We start from the raw sequence: 20,204 nt of genomic DNA, 5'->3' as shown, positions 1-20,204 counted from the left end.
ATTGTTATTTGAACTGTATTGAGGTGGGGTGTACTAATGACATGTGGCTGAGAAGATTGTGGACATTTAAGGCCTTTGTTTTGTCTATGAACCCCCCCCCACACACACACACACACACATTCATACCCTCTGCACTCCTCCACTGGAAGATAATGTAGATTACCACATTCATACCCTCTGCACTCCTCCACTGGAAGATAATACAGATTACCACATTCATACCCTCTGTACTCCTCCACTGGAAGGTAATACAGATTACCACATTCATACCCTCTGCACTCCTCCACTGGAAGATAATACAGATTACCACATTCATACCCTCTGCACTCCCCCCACATTCATACCCTCTGCACTCCTCCACTGGAAGGTAATACAGATTACCACATTCATACCCTCTGCACTCCCCCCACATTCATACCCTCTGCACTCCTCCACTGGAAGGTAATACAGATTACCACATTCATACCCTCTGCACTCCTCCACTGGAAGGTAATACAGATTACCACATTCATACCCTCTGCACTCCTCCACTGGAAGGTAATACAGATTACCACATTCATACCCTCTGCACTCCTCCACTGGAAGGTAATACAGATTACCACATTCATACCCTCTGCACTCCTCCACTGGAAGGTAATACAGATTACCACATTCATACCCTCTGCACTCCTCCACTGGAAGGTAATACAGATTACCACATTCATACCCTCTGCACTCCTCCACTGGAAGGTAATACAGATTATTGCAAATCCTCTGACTGGATTCTTTCTTGTAAATTGTTTTTATGAAGTTGTTGTTCAATTGCTCTGCCATTATTATTATTGTATGAGGTATTATTGGTGGGGTTACCCCTGTGCTGTGATGTGGGATTATAGGATGTGTATTCTCTTTTCTCTCCACTGGCTATCTGGTAAACAGGCTACACTCTAGGCAGTCTCTTCTGCGGATGTGTGTGGGTCTGGTAGTGGTACTCTCTCTATTCTACTCTTTTCCTTTCGCCATGGTTAATACCTGCCTGGTGCCCGAACAAAATCTTTCTTTACCCCTCTATAATAAATATGGCTACAACGTAACAAAATGTGTAAAAAATGAAGGGGTCTGAATACTTTCTGATGGCACTGTACTGGGAGTGGCACTGTACTGGGAGTGGCACTGTACTGGGAGTACCAAGTTAATGTGCAGGGGTCTGAGGTAATACAGTATGTACATATAGGTAGGGGTAAAAGTGACTTGGGAATCAGGATAGATAATAAACAGACTAGCAGCAGCGCATGTGAAGTGTGAGTGTGTGTGTATTGGAGTGTCAGTGTAGTATGTGTGAATGTATGGGTAGAGTCTAGTGTGTGTGTGTGTGTATTGGAGTGTCAGTGTAGTATGTGTGAATGTATGGGTAGAGTCTAGTGTGTGTGAATGTATGGGTAGAGTCTAGTGAGTGTGCATAGAGCCAGTACAAGGGAGTCAGTGCAAAACAATTAAGATAAATAATAAAGTGGGTCAATGTAAATAGTCTGGGTAGCCATTTGATGAACTGTTCAGCAGTCTTATGGCTTGGGGGTAGAAGCTGTTCAGGTACCTTTCGGTCATCAAAGAATTCCTTTTCACTGCAATCATCCCAAGAAAACAAGATTAGTAAAACATGCAATACTGCTTACACCTTTCAGCGGTCAAGCTTTTGTGTCATCCATGCTCCAAAGACATTACTTGTGAAGGTAGACAGTCTAGCAGAGAGCTGTTTACCCAATAGCTTGAATGTATCTTGCTGCATATATAACATTGTTAGGTTCTAATTTATCAGAGTAAAAACTCGACGGACACTATTCATCCCAGAGGGTCAATACAGCTGCATTAGACAATGACATTTCACACAAGTGCAAACGCCCCAGTACATCACTGGGGCCAAGCTCCCTGCCATCCAGGACCTATACAATAGGTGTCAGTTACCCAGTCACCCAAGTTATAGACTTTTTTTCTCTGCTATCTCACGGCAAGCGGTACCGGAGCGCCAAGTCTAGGACCAAAAGGCTCCTCAACAGCTTCTACTCCCAAGCCATAAGACTGCAATTAATAAAATCGCCACCGTACAATTTTTTATTTTACCTTTTATTTAACTAGGCAAGTCAGTTAACAAATTCTTATTTTCAATGACGGCCTAGGAACAGTGGGTTAACTGCCTTGTTCAGGGGCAGAACGACAGATTTGTACCTTGTCAGCTCAGGGATTTGATCTTGCAACCTTTTCGGTTACAAGTCCAATGCTCTAACCACTAGGCTACCTGCCGCCCCTAATTTAAATTGACCCCCCCATCCTTTTTGTATACTGCTGCTACTCGCTGTTTATTATCTATGCATAGTCACTTCACCCTACCTACATGTACAAATTACCTCAACTAACATGTACCCCTGCACACTGACTCGGTACCGGCACCCCCTGTATATAGCCTCGTTATTCTTATTGTGTTACTTTTTATTATTGCTTTTTATTTCAGTCTACTTAGTAAATATTTTCTTAACTCTTCTTGAACTGCACTGTTGGTTAAGGGCTTGTAAGTAAGCATTTCACGGTAAAGTCCACACTTGTATTCAACACGTGACAAACTTTGATTTAACCATTTCTCCTAGGCTGAGTCTCCTCCCACACATGTGAACGGCCAATACAACTCTGTTGCTAGACAGAAGCTTAGTGATATCCGTTCTTCCTCACTTCATCTGACCTGACATCTACCCCAAAGTGCTCACTCCTCCCCAACTCACGGCTGTTATGGTGATTGGTACCAGACTGTCTCTTCTCCTCCCAGAGGATCCCTGATGACTAACAATAACACATCCTGACACAATGTAAATGTTATACATTACCCTCTCTCCCTCAGTGACATGAATAAGTATATTTCATATTCTCAGAACCCAACAACATAAACCTCTTAGAATGATCTAGTATTAGAACATTTTCAGAATTGAAATCGTACAGAATACATGGAAAGCTGTGGTATATTGACTGCACTCAAGTATCAAAATCAAGTGCGGGCTTTACCTTAGAGAAGGCCCAAGTAGGGCTTTACCTTAGAGAAGGCCCAAGTAGGGCTTTACCTTAGAGAAGGCCCAAGTAGGGCTTTACCTTAGAGAAGGCCCAAGTAGGGCTTTACCTTAGAGAAGGTCCAAGTAGGGCTTTACCTTAGAGAAGGCCCAAGTAGGGCTTTACCTTAGAGAAGGCCCAAGTAGGGCTTTACCTTAGAGAAGGCCCAAGTAGGGCTTTACCTTAGAGAAGGTCCAAGTAGGACTTTACCTTAGAGAAGGTCCAAGTAGGGCTTTACCTTAGAGAAGGCCCAAGTAGGGCTTTACCTAGAGAAGGCCCAAGTAGGGCTTTACCTTAGAGAAGGTCCAAGTAGGGCATTACCTTAGAGAAGGTCCAAGAATTCCTGAAGGAGGCTGTGTTCTTTCTGGTATCATATGAAAAGAAACTTAGTGAAAAATCACTACATTTTCTTCAGGAAGACAAAAGTAATCTGTGCTCTCACAAATGTACAAAGAATGACTCATGTGTGTCTAAACGTCTAATTCCAAAGACAACCAAAACTCTTCCATATCCACTTACTAAAAAGAATACAAAAATATCAAGCAATGACAACAAGCAGTTCAATGACCAAAATAATTGACGGGTACAATTTTCTTTAGAAGTCACATCTGAAGGAACAATTTGTGTTAACCCCTGCGAGTCAGGAATTAGTCTGTTTTGTGACAGCAAAGAGGTTATGTCAAATTGTGCCTAGAACAGTGTGCAATTGGTAGCATTTTAAGCATGTGATAATGTCTGTGAACTTAAAGTCACATTGGACAGTTATAGCCATAGATATGCAACATATAGTTAGTAGCAGTAATTGCATTACATTAAGTCTTAACATTATGGATTTCTTAAACCAGTATGAAAGATGATTATTAAAGGATACCCTACTTTGCCTTTTGGTAGACCGTCATTGTAAATAAGAATTGGTTCTTAACTGACTTGCCTAGTTAAATAAAGATTTAAAAAATGTATAAATACCTGGCATTACAGTATCTGGTAATACATGGATTTGTGGTGGATGTGACACTAAACTATGAATTTTCTCATCGGTGCCTCCATTTTAGAAAACAGTCAGACAGTAGTAGTAGTGGTTGTGTGTCTATTCTCTAAATCAGTCTTATTAGAGGGCAATGTGAACACGCATTGTCACAATGGCATGCAAGAGTATGTTTTATATCAGTTATCGGAGAGAAAATGACTAAGTAGTACATTTTAAACTCTACAGAAAATGACTTTGCTGACCTTGATAGATAATCAGCAAGTCTCTGTATTATACAGTAATCTTACTAACCAACAGAGCAGTTCAAGAAGAGTTAAGAAAATATTTACTAAGTAGACTGAAATAAAAAAGTAATAATAAAAAGTAACACATTAAGAATAACGAGGCTATGTACAGGGGTACAGGTACCGAGTCAGTGTACAGGTTAGAGGTAATCTCTGTACTCTGTTATTGGTTTCGACAACTTGGTTAATAGGCCTTCACAGTATACTGCTAACCTTTTATAGAGACGTAACACACACAGGCCTAGAACTTGTAAATAATATTCTCCGTCGTTGTTCTGAAAGCTTGATTAAAACATTTATACTGTCAGCCGGTTATGCTTGTTGTCTCTTGTAATACGTTTTCAACTCTACAAAAAGTGCCTTTGCTGACCTTGATCAACAATCAGGACAATATAGGATTGTAAATAATCTCATCTCTGTTATTATTGTTTTTACATGGGTAATAGGCCTTTACTGTATACTGCAAACCTTGATGGATAAGGAGCACATATCGGCCTACAACTTGTAAATCATTTTCTCCATTGAAAGTGTGATTTATACTGTGTCCTAATAGCCTGGTTAATATTCATTACATTTAACTTGTAAATGAATGAGATTTCGTTTTAATAAAAAAGTGGCGAAACTTGACTTTTGTGTTTTTTTGTTGTTGTGGTAGTTTGTATTAATTTCAGGTTCATGGAAAGCACCAGGTCATTTAAAGCTGTGTTGCTGGATATGTAGGACACAGCCCACCACCAAAACGCACCATATTTGGTTAGTAGAGACCCTGTTGAGTATTTCCCACCGCACTTTAGCTGAGACGGGTAGGAAGGTTATCTGTACAAGCCAATAAGTATCCTGTATACTGCGTTGCAGTGAAAGGAGTGGGTGGAGTAAGGAGACACCAGTACTCTGTATTAAACCCGTTGCCCAGCACAAAAGACCCATTTAAGTTTTGCAGACTCTATTGAGTAATTTTAGTACTATTATTATTTTTATATATTTCTTTAAATATAGCCTTCACAATAGGTTTCAACATACCAGTATTAAAATACGTCAAATTATCAACAACCAAAATTCAAAGGTGGTTGCAATGCTGGGAAAAACAGGACTGCAATAGAGTGCATGTTTTTGGTGTTGATATTCACAAAGTTTAGCATGTCTTTGCACTGGGGCTCTTTTTTAATTTTTTTTTATCTACAATCGTGCTGCCAGCATAATATCCTGCTGCTAGGAGAACGGTGAAGCTTCACTGGAAGCGCAAAAAACGTCCCTGCGGTTCAAACTCATAAAACAGACACTCCCTCGTCCACTTTCCCTCGCCTTATGCCCTTGGGGGAATCCCCGTCACCATATTGTTCGGCGGTCCAAATGATTAGCTAAGCAAGGGAAGTTTCCAACGTATGACCCTCAGCCCTCGTTTTTAGTCGAGTTTGCGAGTGCACAATTATGTTCACTTCGGAGCCTGAAACTCCTCGTAATTCAATTTGCGACGATTGTACATCCGCTCAGAAAAGTCAGCCAAAAATTAAAACCTCCATGTCAATATGGAGTCAACATACATGTGTAAGTAAAACGAATGTAAATAAGTAAAATTATGCTACTAATGTACATGATGGCTCAACCACGTCTCGTAAAAGTAATGAAGTGTTTGTTTGGTTAGCTTTTGGAAATTGTAGAAATAAAACATTTTCCTTCAGAAGTTCTAGCTAGGCAGGCTAGCATTATTTAGCTAATTAATTTGCTAGCTATCATACAGTAGCCGTATATTTAATAATTATACAGTAGACATGCAATCATAATTGACTGTAGCGCATATAAAGCACCACAAGCTACCGGTGGCTGAAAACACAATCATCACGGGATGAAAGCGTGAGACGAATTTCCGGGCAAGGACGGTCCATTGAAAAATAATTTCTTCCTCTTTTTCCCTGCAAGTTTATACTCGTCAGACGTAATGAAACGTCATCAGAAGTGTCCACTTAATTTGAGGGCTGAGGGGATAGGGTGTGTCTTAAGTGTTTAAACTGCAAACTTCTTCATTTTCTTCTCTTGTATAATGGTGTTTGCAAACAATTGGATGTACATTCCGCCACCTACTGTGCGGGTGGATAATATATATTTGTTTTGTTTTTTATTATTATGAAACAAATATCATACAAACGTTTTACATTGCCAGGAATCCTAAACAAATCATCTTAATTTAATAATACAAGTTTTAATTGTTTTTTTGTTTTTCATTTTGAAGTAGTGCCATGTTTAAATTAACTTATAAAGTGAAAAAAGGTAAGTTTTGAATTAGCCCTTTTGCATTTGTGAATATGAAATTGACCTAATAAAGATCCCAAAAAGGAAATAATGTGGGTAAACATCACTTCTGGTACGCAAGTTAGACTACCTTCAAAATAAAAGCACACATTTCAAGACACTGAATTTTCAATAACTCCTTAGAATACTATATCTACAAATACTGCTCTAATAATGACAAGTAATAATTTATGAATTAAAACGAGGGGCGAGGGACGTGAGCCTCGCTCTGGGCCTCCATGTCCTCTCACGGTGGGGGAGGGTGATTGGAGAGTGAGCACAGCCTGTTCCCTGCAGAGTTGACCCTGGGTCTGGGTTCTCCCTCGTATCCCCGCGGCGAGGAGGTACTAGACACTTGGTAGTGAGTGTTGCAACAGAGGACAGACGATTTTTCCACGCTTCAGGTCCTGTTCTGTGAGGTTGTGTGGCCTACCACTTTGCGGCTGAGCCATTGTTGCTCCTAGACGTTTCCACTTCACAATAACAGCCCTTAGTTGACTGGGGCAGCTCTGGCAGGGCAGAAATTGGACAAACTGACTTGTAGGAAAGGTGGCATCCTATGACGGTGACACGTTGAAGTCACTGAGCTCTTCAGTAACGCAAATTCTACTGCCAGTGTTTGTCTATTGAGATTGCATGGCTGTGTGCTCGATTTTACACACCTGACAGGTGTAGTTGAAATAGCCGAATCCACTAATTTGAAGGGTGTCCACATAGTGTATATTATGAATTCCAATTTGTTGTGGCTAACTTTAACGCTAGCTAGGTGGATTACATTAGCTAGGTTAGGGTAGAGGTTAAGGTTAGGAGTTTGGAGTTAGGTTAGGGGAAGGGTTAGCTAACATGCTAAGTAGATGCAAAGTAGCTCAAACATATTAAGTAGTTGCTAATTAGCTAATCCAACCATCCTACTTTCGTTTTTGCCTGAAGCAACCTTCTGTTTTATGTAACCATACCAAACGCAACATATCATAGTCATTTGGGTGTCCCGGATTTTCGTTTACTATGTTACATCTAGTCTATGAGACCAGCCTGTCTCATACTTTTATTTCTTATTTTAATTTTATTTTCAGATATTTTTTAAATAATTTTTTTAACTGCAGTGTTGGTTAAGGGCTTGTAAGTAAGCATTTCACTGTAAGGTAACCTGTTGTATTCGGCGCATGTGTCAAATACGATTTGATTTGATTTGAAATGCAGCTGTTTTAACAAGCGGGGTTCTTAAAAGACCAAGTGGCTTAATCTACTCTGACGCCTTTTATTTATGTGTGCTTAAATGAAAGAACTGGACATGCAGAAAGCAATATCGATGAGGACAAGAAGCCACTTTGGACTATCAGTGCATTGATCATCATTGAGTAAATGCGCAGTCAGTCTCATTTTAGGCTGCGCGCACGCCACAACAGTCTGGAACTCCAAAATAGTCTGGCAGTCGTGAGCGGGCGAGAAATTACGTCAGTCTAGACTTCTCCGAAAAAGATGTGTTCAACATGAATAGCCTCGTATATGTTTGAAAGCGTATAACTATAGAACGGTATTTTGACGGAGACATTAACTGCCTGTCCGCATATTCATCCGATGTTAGTCGTCGCCAATAGGACAGCTAAATTATGGGCTCGAGAAGATACATTGTAGAAAAGCGGACTCAGACAACATTGAGACATTGAAACGTTTAAACAATAATTTGGGTAAGAAGATAGTTTTGCTGTTTTTTGTTTGTTTTTTGTTCCTACTATTGGATTAATTTGTGTTAAAGAGAATAACACGTTTAGATACGCCCTCTGTGTTTAAAAATAATAATAATTCTACATTGAATATAGATCTACATTTTAATGTGTGGTTGCAAGAAGAAGCGTCTTAAACGACAGGTGTATAGCCTAGTAAATAATGACCAGCTGCGGTGATAAAACAGCTTATTATTATCAATGGTTGTGTGATGTTGTCTTGTCATTAATAATACCCGAATATATTTCTCTCGGTCTGAGCACAGCTAGTTACAGGCTAGCATTTATGTTATTGGTACGCTACAGGGAATTGTGAAGTCATGTATCCTGCTGTAGAGGCAGTAATCTAATGGATATGGTTTCCCCGAGTCATTTATATAACAAAATGTAAGATCTTAAACATCATACTCAATTGTCTTGCTAATCAAATTATTATATTTTTGACTGCACTTGTTATAGATGTTTTGGATTTTTCTACCTAAGTAATAAAAGCCTTATGATGACTCATTAGTGGTGAGCTTTAGTACTCCTGTCTGACCTTGCCATAACCCATATATTATTTATGTTAAAAAACATAGACAGGTTCAACATTTGTTTGTAAAACTATCATGCCAATCTTATGGACTGTCAGTCCTTACATGCTAGGCCCATTTCCCACCAGTTTACCAAAAGTGTCTGGTTCAGAAATTGAAGGTGTGCTTTTTGTCAGCCCATAGAGCACATGTTCCAAAAAGTCACAAGTCTCTGTCTGTCAATTCAATTTAAATTTAAGGGGCTTTATTGGCATGGGAAACCATATGTTTACATTACCAAAGCAAGTGAAATACATGATAAACAAAAGTGAAATAAATAAACAATACCAAAATTGAAGGGTAAACATCACACTCACAAAAGTGTTTAAATAATATAGACATTTCAAATGAAAGAGACAATAAAGAAACAGATGAATATAGGTTGTATTTACAATGTTTGTGCTCTTTCTCTCCTCTCTCTCTGTCTCTCCTCTCTCTTTCTCTCATCTCTCTGTCTCTCATCTCTCTGTCTCTCATCTCTCTGTCTCTCCTCTCTCTGTCTCTCCTCTCTCTGTCTCTCTCTCTCTCTGTCTCTCCTCTCTCTGTCTCTCTCTCTCTCTGTCTCTCCTCTCTCTGTCTCTCTCTCTCTCTGTCTCTCCTCTCTCTGTCTCTCTCTCTCTCTGTCTCTCCTCTCTCTGTCTCTCTCTCTCTCTGTCTCTCCTCTCTCTGTCTCTCCTCTCTCTGTCTCTCTCTCTCTGTCTCTCCTCTCTCTGTCTCTCCTCTCTCTGTCTCTCCTCTCTCTGTCTCTCCTCTCTCTGTCTCTCCTCTCTCTGTCTCTCTCTGTCTCTCCTCTCTCTGTCTCTCTCTGTCTCTCCTCTCTCTTTCTCTCCTCTCTCTGTCTCTCTCTCTCTCTGTCTCTCCTCTCTCTGTCTATCCTCTTCCTGTCTCTCTCTCTCTCTGTCTCTCCTCTCTCTGTCTCTCCTCTCTCTGTCTCTCCTCTCTCTTTCTCTCCTCTCTCTGTCTCTCCTCTCTCTGTCTGTCTGTCTCTCCTCTCTCTGTCTCTCCTCTCTCTGTCTCTCTCTCTCTCCTCTCTCTGTCTCTCCTCTCTCTGTCTCTCCTCTCTCTTTCTCTCCTCTCTCTGTCTCTCTCTCTCTGTCTCTCCTCTCTGTCTCTCCTCTCTCTGTCGCTCCTCTCTCTGTCTCTCCTCTCTCTGTCTCTCCTCTCTCTTTCTCTCTCTCCTCTCTGTCTCTCCTCTCTCTTTCTTTCCTCTCTCTGTCTCTCCTCTCTATGTCTCTCCTCTCTCTGTCTCTCCTCTCTCTGTCTCTCCTCTCTCTCTTTCTCTCTCTCCTCTCTGTCTCTCCTCTCTCTGTCTTTCCTCTCTCTCTTTCTCTCTCTCCTCTCTGTCTCTCCTCTCTCTGTCTCTCCTCTCTCTTTCTCTCTCTCCTCTCTGTCTCTCCTCTCTCTGTCTCTCCTCTCTCTGTCTCTCCTCTCTCTGTCTCTCCTCTCTCTGTCTCTCCCCCTGTCTCTCTCCCCCTATCTCTTTCTCTCCCCCCATCTCTCTCTCCCCCTCTCTTGCTCTCCCCTGTCTCTCTCCCTCTTTCTCTCCCCCCATCTCTCTCTCCCCCTCTCTTGCTCACTCGCACTCTCTCCCTTCTATCTCTCTCTCTTCCCCACTCACTCTCACTCTCTCTCTCACACAGACACAGACACAGACACAGAGATGGCGAGTGACGACCAGGTGGCCATCTTGACGGATGACGAGGGGTATCAGAAGAGGAAGTATGTCCTGGCAGAATCCTTCAACACCCTGTCCAACACCCTGGAGCAGATACCGGTGGGCTCGGGCCCCGCCTCTGCCTCCCAAGGTCCAGAGTCTCCCCCCACAGACACACCTGACTCCCCCTCCTCCAACCCCAGTAATGACTGCCTGGAGAGGAACTGCGTGCGGATCGACAACCACCTCCTCATCTCCAAGGTCTTCTATTTCTTCTTCTATGCAGCCTATGGGTCCCTACACCCACTGCTGCCTGTCTACTACAAGCAGCTGGGGATGACTCCCAGTCAGAGCGGCCTGCTGGTCGGGATCCGGTACTTCATCGAATTCTGTAGCGCCCCCTTTTGGGGTGTGGTGGCGGACCGCTTCAAGAAGGGCAAGGTGGTGCTTGTGTTCTCCGTTTTCTGCTGGCTGGTGTTCAACTGCGGCATCGGCTTCATCAAGCCCGCCTTCATAACTTGCGTGGAGAGGAAACCCACAGTCGCACGCCCCACCAGCCCTGCCCACCTCGGTCTGCCGGCCAATTACAGTAGGGTCCGCAGGGGTGTGATTGGAGACTTGTTTTCCCTCTCTTCAAATCAACACGGTTTAGCATCAGACTCAGTTAGTGGCGGTCCCCTGCACAGGTACGTGAGGAGCGATGGTGGTAATGTCCCTGGACCCAGCACTGTCCCGGGACCTGTGCCTTCCCCCACCATCACAACAACAACATCTTCCCCCTCCACCACCCCTACTACAACAGCCAGCTCAAAACCTGCCTCAAATCTAACCACAACCAAACCAACCACCACAACCATTCCGAAAGTCTACCACATCATCTCCAACCACGACCAGGTGGAGACCATCTTCCTCCTGATCCTGCTAGTCATCATCATCAGCGAGTTCTTCAGCGCTCCGGCTGTGACCATAGTGGACACGCGCACCCTGCAGTACCTGGGCCCCCACCAGGACCGCTACGGCCTGCAGAGGATGTGGGGCTCCCTGGGCTGGGGCCTGGCCATGCTCTGCGTGGGCATCTGGATCGACCACACCCACATCAAGCTCTTCATCCAGGGCACCGGCTGCATCGTGCCCGACTACAAGAACTATCAGATAGCCTTTATTGTCTTTGGAGTCCTGATGGCCGTAGCTTTGATATTGTCCACACAGTTTTACTTTGAGAGTAGTACTAGTGACCACCGGCCAATGGAGGCCCAGCTGGAGGAGGATAAGAGACAGGAGGCAGAGTCTCCTCAAATGTCCAGTGGCGTTTCATCTCCCAAAGGGCATGCAGTGGAATCGTTAGAATCCCAAAGTGTCGTCAGCCAGCCGTTTCTTTACCAGGACCTCGTTCGGCTGCTGTGTAGCGTGCAGTACGGCTCAGTGCTCTTCGTGGCCTGGTTTATGGGATTCGGCTACGGCTTTGTGTTCACGTTCCTCTACTGGCACCTGGAGGACCTGAAAGGGACCACCACGCTATTTGGAGTGTGCTCGGTGCTGAGCCACATCTCAGAGCTGGTCGCCTACTTCACCAGCCACAAGCTCATCGAGCTGGTTGGCCATATAAGGTTTATAAAAGGGGGCATGGGTCAAAAGCCCGGGGGGGGTAATGTCTCAAAGCTGGATCAATGAGTTAGCCAGCTAACTTTCTTAAATGTTCAGAAATAACTTTGTGGGGGGAATATATGCTTGAAATTGACATGGATTGATTTAATTGTTTAAACCACCAACCCATGTTTCGTGGTATACCCCTCAGGTCTGTTTGTACAGTGGTATACCCCTCAGGTCTGTTTGTACAGTGGTATACCCCTCAGGTCTGTTTGTACAGTGGTATACCCCTCAGGTCTGTTTGTACAGTGGTATACCCCTCAGGTCTGTTTGTACAGCAGTATACCCCTCAGGTCTGTTTGTACAGTAGTATACCCCTCAGGTCTGTTTGTACAGTAGTATACCCCTCAGGTCTGTTTGTACAGTGGTATACCCCTCAGGTCTGTTTGTACAGCAGTATACCCCTCAGGTCTGTTTGTACAGTAGTATACCTCTCAGGTCTGTTTGTACAGTAGTATACCTCTCAGGTCTGTTTGTACAGTAGTATACCCCTCAGGTCTGTTTGTACAGTAGTATACCCCTCAGGTCTGTTTGTACAGTAGTATACCCCTCAGGTCTGTTTGTACAGTAGTATACCCCTCAGGTCTGTTTGTACAGTAGTATACCTCTCAGGTCTGTTTGTACAGCAGTATACCCCTCAGGTCTGTTTGTACAGTAGTATACCCCTCAGGTCTGTTTGTACAGTAGTATACCCCTCAGGTCTGTTTGTACAGTAGTATACCCCTCAGGTCTGTTTGTACAGTAGTATACCCCTCAGGTCTGTTTGTACAGTAGTATACCTCTCAGGTCTGTTTGTACAGTAGTATACCCCTCAGGGCTGTTTGTACAGTAGTATACCTCTCAGGTCTGTTTGTACAGCAGTATACCTCTCAGGTCTGTTTGTACAGTAGTATACCCCTCAGGTCTGTTTGTACTGTATTATACCCCTCAGGTCTGTTTGTACTGTAGTATACCCCTCAGGTCTGTTTGTAGTATACCCCTCAGGTCTGTTTGTAGTATACCCCTCAGGTCTGTTTGTACAGTAGTATATCCCTCAGGTCTGTTTGTACAGTAGTATACCCCTCAGGTCTGTTTGTACAGTAGTATACCCCTCAGGTCTGTTTGTACAGTAGTATACCCCTCAGGTCTGTTTGTACAGTAGTATACCCCTCAGGTCTGTTTGTACTGTAGTATACCCCTCAGGTCTGTTTGTACTGTAGTATACCCCTCAGGTCTGTTTGTAGTATACCCCTCAGGTCTGTTTGTAGTATACCCCTCAGGTCTGTTTCGTGGTATACCCCTCAGGTCTGTTTGTACAGTAGTATACCCCTCAGGTCTGTTTGTACAGTAGTATACCCCTCAGGTCTGTTTGTACAGTAGTATACCCCTCAGGTCTGTTTGTACAGTAGTATACCCCTTGGGTCTGTTTGTACAGTAGTATACCCCTCAGTTCTGTTTGTAGTATACCCCTCAGGTCTATTTGTAGTGTACCCCTCAGGTCTGTTTGTGTATCTGTATGTCTAGTCATCTCCTGTGTGACAATGACTATAGGAGTTTGCAAGATGGCACAAACTTCTCTGGGACCAGAATACAGAACCCAGGTCAACTCAGTCTGCTATAGTAGGACCAGGCTACAGAACCCAGGTCAGATCAGTCTGCTATAGTAGGACCAGGCTACAGAACCCAGATCAGCTCAGTCTGCTATAGTAGGACCAGGATACAGAACCCAGGTCAGATCAGTCTGCTATAGTAGGACCAGGCTACAGAACCCAGATCAGCTCAGTCTGCTATAGTAGGACCAGGCTACAGAACCCAGATCAGCTCAGTCTGCTATAGTAGGACCAGGCTACAGAACCCAGGTCAACTCAGTCTGCTATAGTAGGACCAGGCTACAGAACCCAGGTCAGCTCAGTCTGCTATAGTAGGACCAGGCTACAGAACCCAGGTCAGCCCAGTCTGGTATAGTAGGACCAGGCTACAGAACCCAGGTCAGCTCAGTCTGCTATAGTAGGACCAGGCTACAGAACCCAGGTCAGCTCAGTCTGCTATAGTAGGAGCAGGCTACAGAACCCAGGTCAGATCAGTCTGCTATAGTAGGACCAGGCTACAGAACCCAGATCAGCTCAGTCTGCTATAGTAGGACCAGGCTACAGAACCCAGGTCAGCTCAGTCTGCTATAGTAGGACCAGGCTACAGAACCCAGGTCAGCCCAGTCTGCTATAGTAGGACCAGGCTACAGAACCCAGGTCAGCTCAGTCTGCTATAGTAGGACCAGGCTACAGAACCCAGGTCAACTCAGTCTGCTATAGTAGGACCAGGCTACAGAACCCAGGTCAGCTCAGTCTGCTATAGTAGGACCAGGCTACAGAACCCAGGTCAGCCCAATCTGGTATAGTAGGACCAGGCTACAGAACCCAGGTCAGCTCAGTCTGCTATAGTAGGACCAGGCTACAGAACCCAGGTCAGCTCAGTCTGCTATAGTAGGACCAGGCTACAGAACCCAGGTCAGCTCAGTCTGCTATAGTAGGACCAGGCTACAGAACCCAGATCAGCTCAGTCTGCTATAGTAGGACCAGGCTACAGAACCCAGATCATCTCAGTCTGCTATAGTAGGACCAGGCTACAGAACCCAGGTCAGATCAGTCTGCTATAGTAGGACCAGGCTACAGAACCCAGATCAGCTCAGTCTGCTATAGTAGGACCAGGCTACAGAACCCAGGTCAGATCAGTCTGCTATAGTAGGACCAGGCTACAGAACCCAGATCAGCTCAGTCTGCTATAGTAGGACCAGGCTACAGAACCCAGATCAGCTCAGTCTGCTATAGTAGGACCAGAATACAGAACCCAGGTCAACTCAGTCTGCTATAGTAGGACCAGGCTACAGAACCCAGGTCAGCTCTGTCTGCTATAGTAGGACCAGGCTACAGAACCCAGGTCAGCCCAATCTGGTATAGTAGGACCAGGCTACATAACCCAGGTCACCTCAGTCTGCTATAGTAGGACCAGGCTATAGAACCCAGGTCAGCTCAGTCTGCTATAGTAGGACCAGGCTACAGAACCCAGGTCAACTCAGTCTGCTATAGTAGGACCAGGCTACAGAACCCAGGTCAGCTCAGTCTGCTATAGTAGGACCAGGCTACAGAACCCAGGTCAGCCCAATCTGCTATAGTAGGACCAGGCTACAGAACCCAGGTCAGCCCAATCTGCTATAGTAGGACCAGGCTACAGAACCCAGGTCAGCCCAATCTGCTATAGTAGGACCAGGCTACAGAACCCAGGTCAGCTCAGTCTGCTATAGTGGGACCAGGCTACAGAACCCAGATCAGCTCAGTCTGCTATAGTAGGACCAGGCTACAGAACCCAGGTCAGATCAGTCTGCTATAGTAGGACCAGGCTACAGAACCCAGGTCAGCCCAATCTGGTATAGTAGGACCAGGCTACAGAACCCAGGTCAGATCAGTCTGCTATAGTAGGACCAGGCTACAGAACCCAGGTCAGCTCAGTCTGGTATAGTAGGACCAGGCTACATAACCCAGATCAGCTCAGTCTGCTATAGTAGGACCAGGCTACAGAACCCAGGTCAGATCAGTTTGCTATAGTAGGACCAGGCTACAGAACCCAGGTCAGCCCAATCTGGTATAGTAGGACCAGGCTACAGAACCCAGGTCAGATCAGTCTGCTATAGTAGGACCAGGCTACAGAACCCAGGTCAGCTCAGTCTGCTATAGTAGGACCAGGCTACAGAACCCAGGTCAGCTCAGTCTGCTATAGTAGGACCAGGCTACAGAACCCAGGTCAGCTCAGTCTGCTATAGTAGGACCAGGCTACAGAACCCAGATCAGCTCAGTCTGCTATAGTAGGACCAGGCTACAGAACCCAGGTCAGCTCAGTCTGCTATAGTAGGACCAGGCTACAGAACCCAGGTCAGCTCAGTCTGCTATAGTAGGACCAGGCTACAGAACCCAGGTCAGCTCAGTCTGCTATAGTAGGACCAGGCTACAGAACCCAGGTCAACTCAGTCTGCTATAGTAGGACCAGGCTACAGAACCCAGATCAGCTCAGTCTGCTATAGTAGGACCAGGCTACAGAACCCAGGTCAACTCAGTCTGCTATAGTAGGACCAGGCTACAGAACCCAGGTCAGCCCAGTCTGGTATAGTAGGACCAGGCTACAGAACCCAGGTCAGCTCAGTCTGCTATAGTAGGACCAGGCTACAGAACCCAGGTCAGCTCAGTCTGCTATAGTAGGACCAGGCTACAGAACCCAGGTCAGCTCAGTCCGCTATAATAGGACCAGGCTACAGAACCCAGATCAGCTCAGTCTGCTATAGTAGGACCAGGCTACAGAACCCAGATCAGCTCAGTCTGCTATAGTAGGACCAGGCTACAGAACCCAGGTCAGAGCAGTCTGCTATAGTAGGACCAGGCTACAGAACCCAGATCAGCTCAGTCTGCTATAGTAGGACCAGGCTACAGAACCCAGATCAGCTCAGTCTGCTATAGTAGGACCAGAGGACCAGGCTACAGAACCCAGGTCAGCCCAGTCTGCTATAGTAGGACCAGGCTACAGAACCCAGGTCAGCTCAGTCTGCTATAGTAGGACCAGGCTACAGAACCCAGATCAGCTCAGTCTGCTATAGTAGGACCAGGCTACAGAACCCAGGTCAGACTCAGTCTGCTATAGTAGGACCAGGCTACAGAACCCAGGTCAGCCCAATCTGGTATAGTAGGACCAGGCTACAGAACCCAGGTCAGATCAGTCTGCTATAGTAGGACCAGGCTACAGAACCCAGGTCAGCTCAGTCTGGTATAGTAGGACCAGGCTACATAACCCAGATCAGCTCAGTCTGCTATAGTAGGACCAGGCTACAGAACCCAGGTCAGATCAGTTTGCTATAGTAGGACCAGGCTACAGAACCCAGGTCAGCCCAATCTGGTATAGTAGGACCAGGCTACAGAACCCAGGTCAGATCAGTCTGCTATAGTAGGACCAGGCTACAGAACCCAGGTCAGCTCAGTCTGCTATAGTAGGACCAGGCTACAGAACCCAGGTCAGCTCAGTCTGCTATAGTAGGACCAGGCTACAGAACCCAGGTCAGCTCAGTCTGCTATAGTAGGACCAGGCTACAGAACCCAGATCAGCTCAGTCTGCTATAGTAGGACCAGGCTACAGAACCCAGGTCAGCTCAGTCTGCTATAGTAGGACCAGGCTACAGAACCCAGGTCAGCTCAGTCTGCTATAGTAGGACCAGGCTACAGAACCCAGGTCAGCTCAGTCTGCTATAGTAGGACCAGGCTACAGAACCCAGGTCAGCTCAGTCTGCTATAGTAGGACCAGGCTACAGAACCCAGGTCAGCTCAGTCTGCTATAGTAGGACCAGGCTACAGAACCCAGGTCAACTCAGTCTGCTATAGTAGGACCAGGCTACAGAACCCAGATCAGCTCAGTCTGCTATAGTAGGACCAGGCTACAGAACCCAGGTCAACTCAGTCTGCTATAGTAGGACCAGGCTACAGAACCCAGGTCAGCTCAGTCTGCTATAGTAGGACCAGGCTACAGAACCCAGATCAGCTCAGTCTGCTATAGTAGGACCAGGCTACAGAACCCAGGTCAGCCCAGTCTGCTATAGTAGGACCAGGCTACAGAACCCAGATCAGCTCAGTCTGCTATAGTAGGACCAGGCTACAGAACCCAGGTCAACTCAGTCTGCTATAGTAGGACCAGGCTACAGAACCCAGGTCAGCTCAGTCTGCTATAGTAGGACCAGGCTACAGAACCCAGGTCAGCCCAATCTGCTATAGTAGGACCAGGCTACAGAACCCAGGTCAGCTCAGTCTGCTATAGTAGGACCAGGCTACAGAACCCAGGTCAGCTCAGTCTGCTATAGTAGGACCAGGCTACAGAACCCAGGTCAGCTCAGTCTGCTATAGTGGGACCAGGCTACAGAACCCAGATCAGCTCAGTCTGCTATAGTAGGACCAGGCTACAGAACCCAGGTCAGATCAGTCTGCTATAGTAGGACCAGGCTACAGAACCCAGGTCAGCCCAATCTGGTATAGTAGGACCAGGCTACAGAACCCAGGTCAGATCAGTCTGCTATAGTAGGACCAGGCTACAGAACCCAGGTCAGCTCAGTCTGCTATAGTAGGACCAGGCTACAGAACCCAGATCAGCTCAGTCTGCTATAGTAGGACCAGGCTACAGAACCCAGGTCAGCCCAGTCTGCTATAGTAGGACCAGGCTACAGAACCCAGATCATCTCAGTCTGCTATAGTAGGACCAGGCTACAGAACCCAGGTCAACTCAGTCTGCTATAGTAGGACCAGGCTACAGAACCCAGGTCAGCTCAGTCTGCTATAGTAGGACCAGGCTACAGAACCCAGGACAGCTCAGTCTGCTATAGTAGGACCAGGCTACAGAACCCAGGTCAGCCCAATCTGCTATAGTAGGACCAGGCTACAGAACCCAGGTCAGCCCAATCTGCTATAGTAGGACCAGGCTACAGAACCCAGGTCAGCCCAATCTGCTATAGTAGGACCAGGCTACAGAACCCAGGTCAGCTCAGTCTGCTATAGTGGGACCAGGCTACAGAACCCAGATCAGCTCAGTCTGCTATAGTAGGACCAGGCTACAGAACCCAGGTCAGATCAGTCTGCTATAGTAGGACCAGGCTACAGAACCCAGGTCAGCCCAATCTGGTATAGTAGGACCAGGCTACAGAACCCAGGTCAGATCAGTCTGCTATAGTAGGACCAGGCTACAGAACCCAGGTCAGCTCAGTCTGCTATAGTAGGACCAGGCTACAGAACCCAGATCAGCTCAGTCTGCTATAGTAGGACCAGGCTACAGAACCCAGGTCAGCCCAGTCTGCTATAGTAGGACCAGGCTACAGAACCCAGATCAGCTCAGTCTGCTATAGTAGGACCAGGCTACAGAACCCAGGTCAACTCAGTCTGCTATAGTAGGACCAGGCTACAGAACCCAGGTCAGCTCAGTCTGCTATAGTAGGACCAGGCTACAGAACCCAGGTCAGCCCAATCTGCTATAGTAGGACCAGGCTACAGAACCCAGGTCAGCCCAATCTGCTATAGTAGGACCAGGCTACAGAACCCAGGTCAGCCCAATCTGCTATAGTAGGACCAGGCTACAGAACCCAGGTCAGCTCAGTCTGCTATAGTGGGACCAGGCTACAGAACCCAGATCAGCTCAGTCTGCTATAGTAGGACCAGGCTACAGAACCCAGGTCAGATCAGTCTGCTATAGTAGGACCAGGCTACAGAACCCAGGTCAGCCCAATCTGGTATAGTAGGACCAGGCTACAGAACCCAGGTCAGATCAGTCTGCTATAGTAGGACCAGGCTACAGAACCCAGGTCAGCTCAGTCTGCTATAGTAGGACCAGGCTACAGAACCCAGGTCAGCTCAGTCTGCTATAGTAGGACCAGGCTATAGAACCCAGGTCAGCTCAGTCTGCTATAATAGGACCAGGCTACAGAACCCAGATCAGCTCAGTCTGCTATAGTAGGACCAGGCTACAGAACCCAGATCAGCTCAGTCTGCTATAGTAGGACCAGGCTACAGAACCCAGGTCAGAGCAGTCTGCTATAGTAGGACCAGGCTACAGAACCCAGATCAGCTCAGTCTGCTATAGTAGGACCAGGCTACAGAACCCAGATCAGCTCAGTCTGCTATAGTAGGACCAGGCTACAGAACCCAGATCAGCTCAGTCTGCTATAGTAGGACCAGGCTACAGAACCTAGGTAAGCTCAGTCTGCTATAGTAGGACCAGGCTACGTAACCCAGATCATCTCAGTCTGCTATAGTAGGACCAGGCTACAGAACCCAGGTCAGCTCAGTCTGCTATAGTAGGACCAGGCTACAGAACCCAGGTCAGCTCAGTCTGCTATAGTAGGACCAGGCTACAGAACCCAGGTCAGCTCAGTCTGCTATAGTAGGACCAGGCTACAGAACCCAGGTCAGCTCAGTCTGGTATAGTAGGACC

At 46.1% G+C, this 20,204-nt stretch overlaps 1 protein-coding gene across 3 annotated transcripts in view; it reads left to right on the top strand.

The window, feature by feature from the left end:
- The first annotated feature begins 5,015 nt into the window (after positions 1-5,015).
- The window catches only part of LOC139546303 (major facilitator superfamily domain-containing protein 6-like), an 85,747-nt gene continuing 70,558 nt past the window's right edge, over positions 5,016-20,204 (top strand). Inside the window, exons 1-2 of one of the 3 annotated variants that reach the window (XM_071354513.1) lie at positions 5,016-5,886; positions 10,564-12,184. In XM_071354513.1, coding sequence (XP_071210614.1) covers positions 5,868-5,886; positions 10,564-12,184 — 1,640 coding nt within the window. In that variant the 5' untranslated portion in view covers positions 5,016-5,867. Of the gene's footprint in view, positions 5,887-7,670; positions 8,316-10,563; positions 12,185-20,204 lie in introns of those variants that run through there. The other 2 variants (XM_071354516.1, XM_071354514.1) reach the window with 2 other exon arrangements.

Source organism: Salvelinus alpinus, chromosome 20 (genome assembly GCF_045679555.1).
Source record: "Salvelinus alpinus chromosome 20, SLU_Salpinus.1, whole genome shotgun sequence".
Lineage (NCBI taxonomy): Eukaryota > Metazoa > Chordata > Actinopteri > Salmoniformes > Salmonidae > Salvelinus > Salvelinus alpinus.
This window is presented reverse-complemented; position numbering and strand designations above follow the sequence as displayed.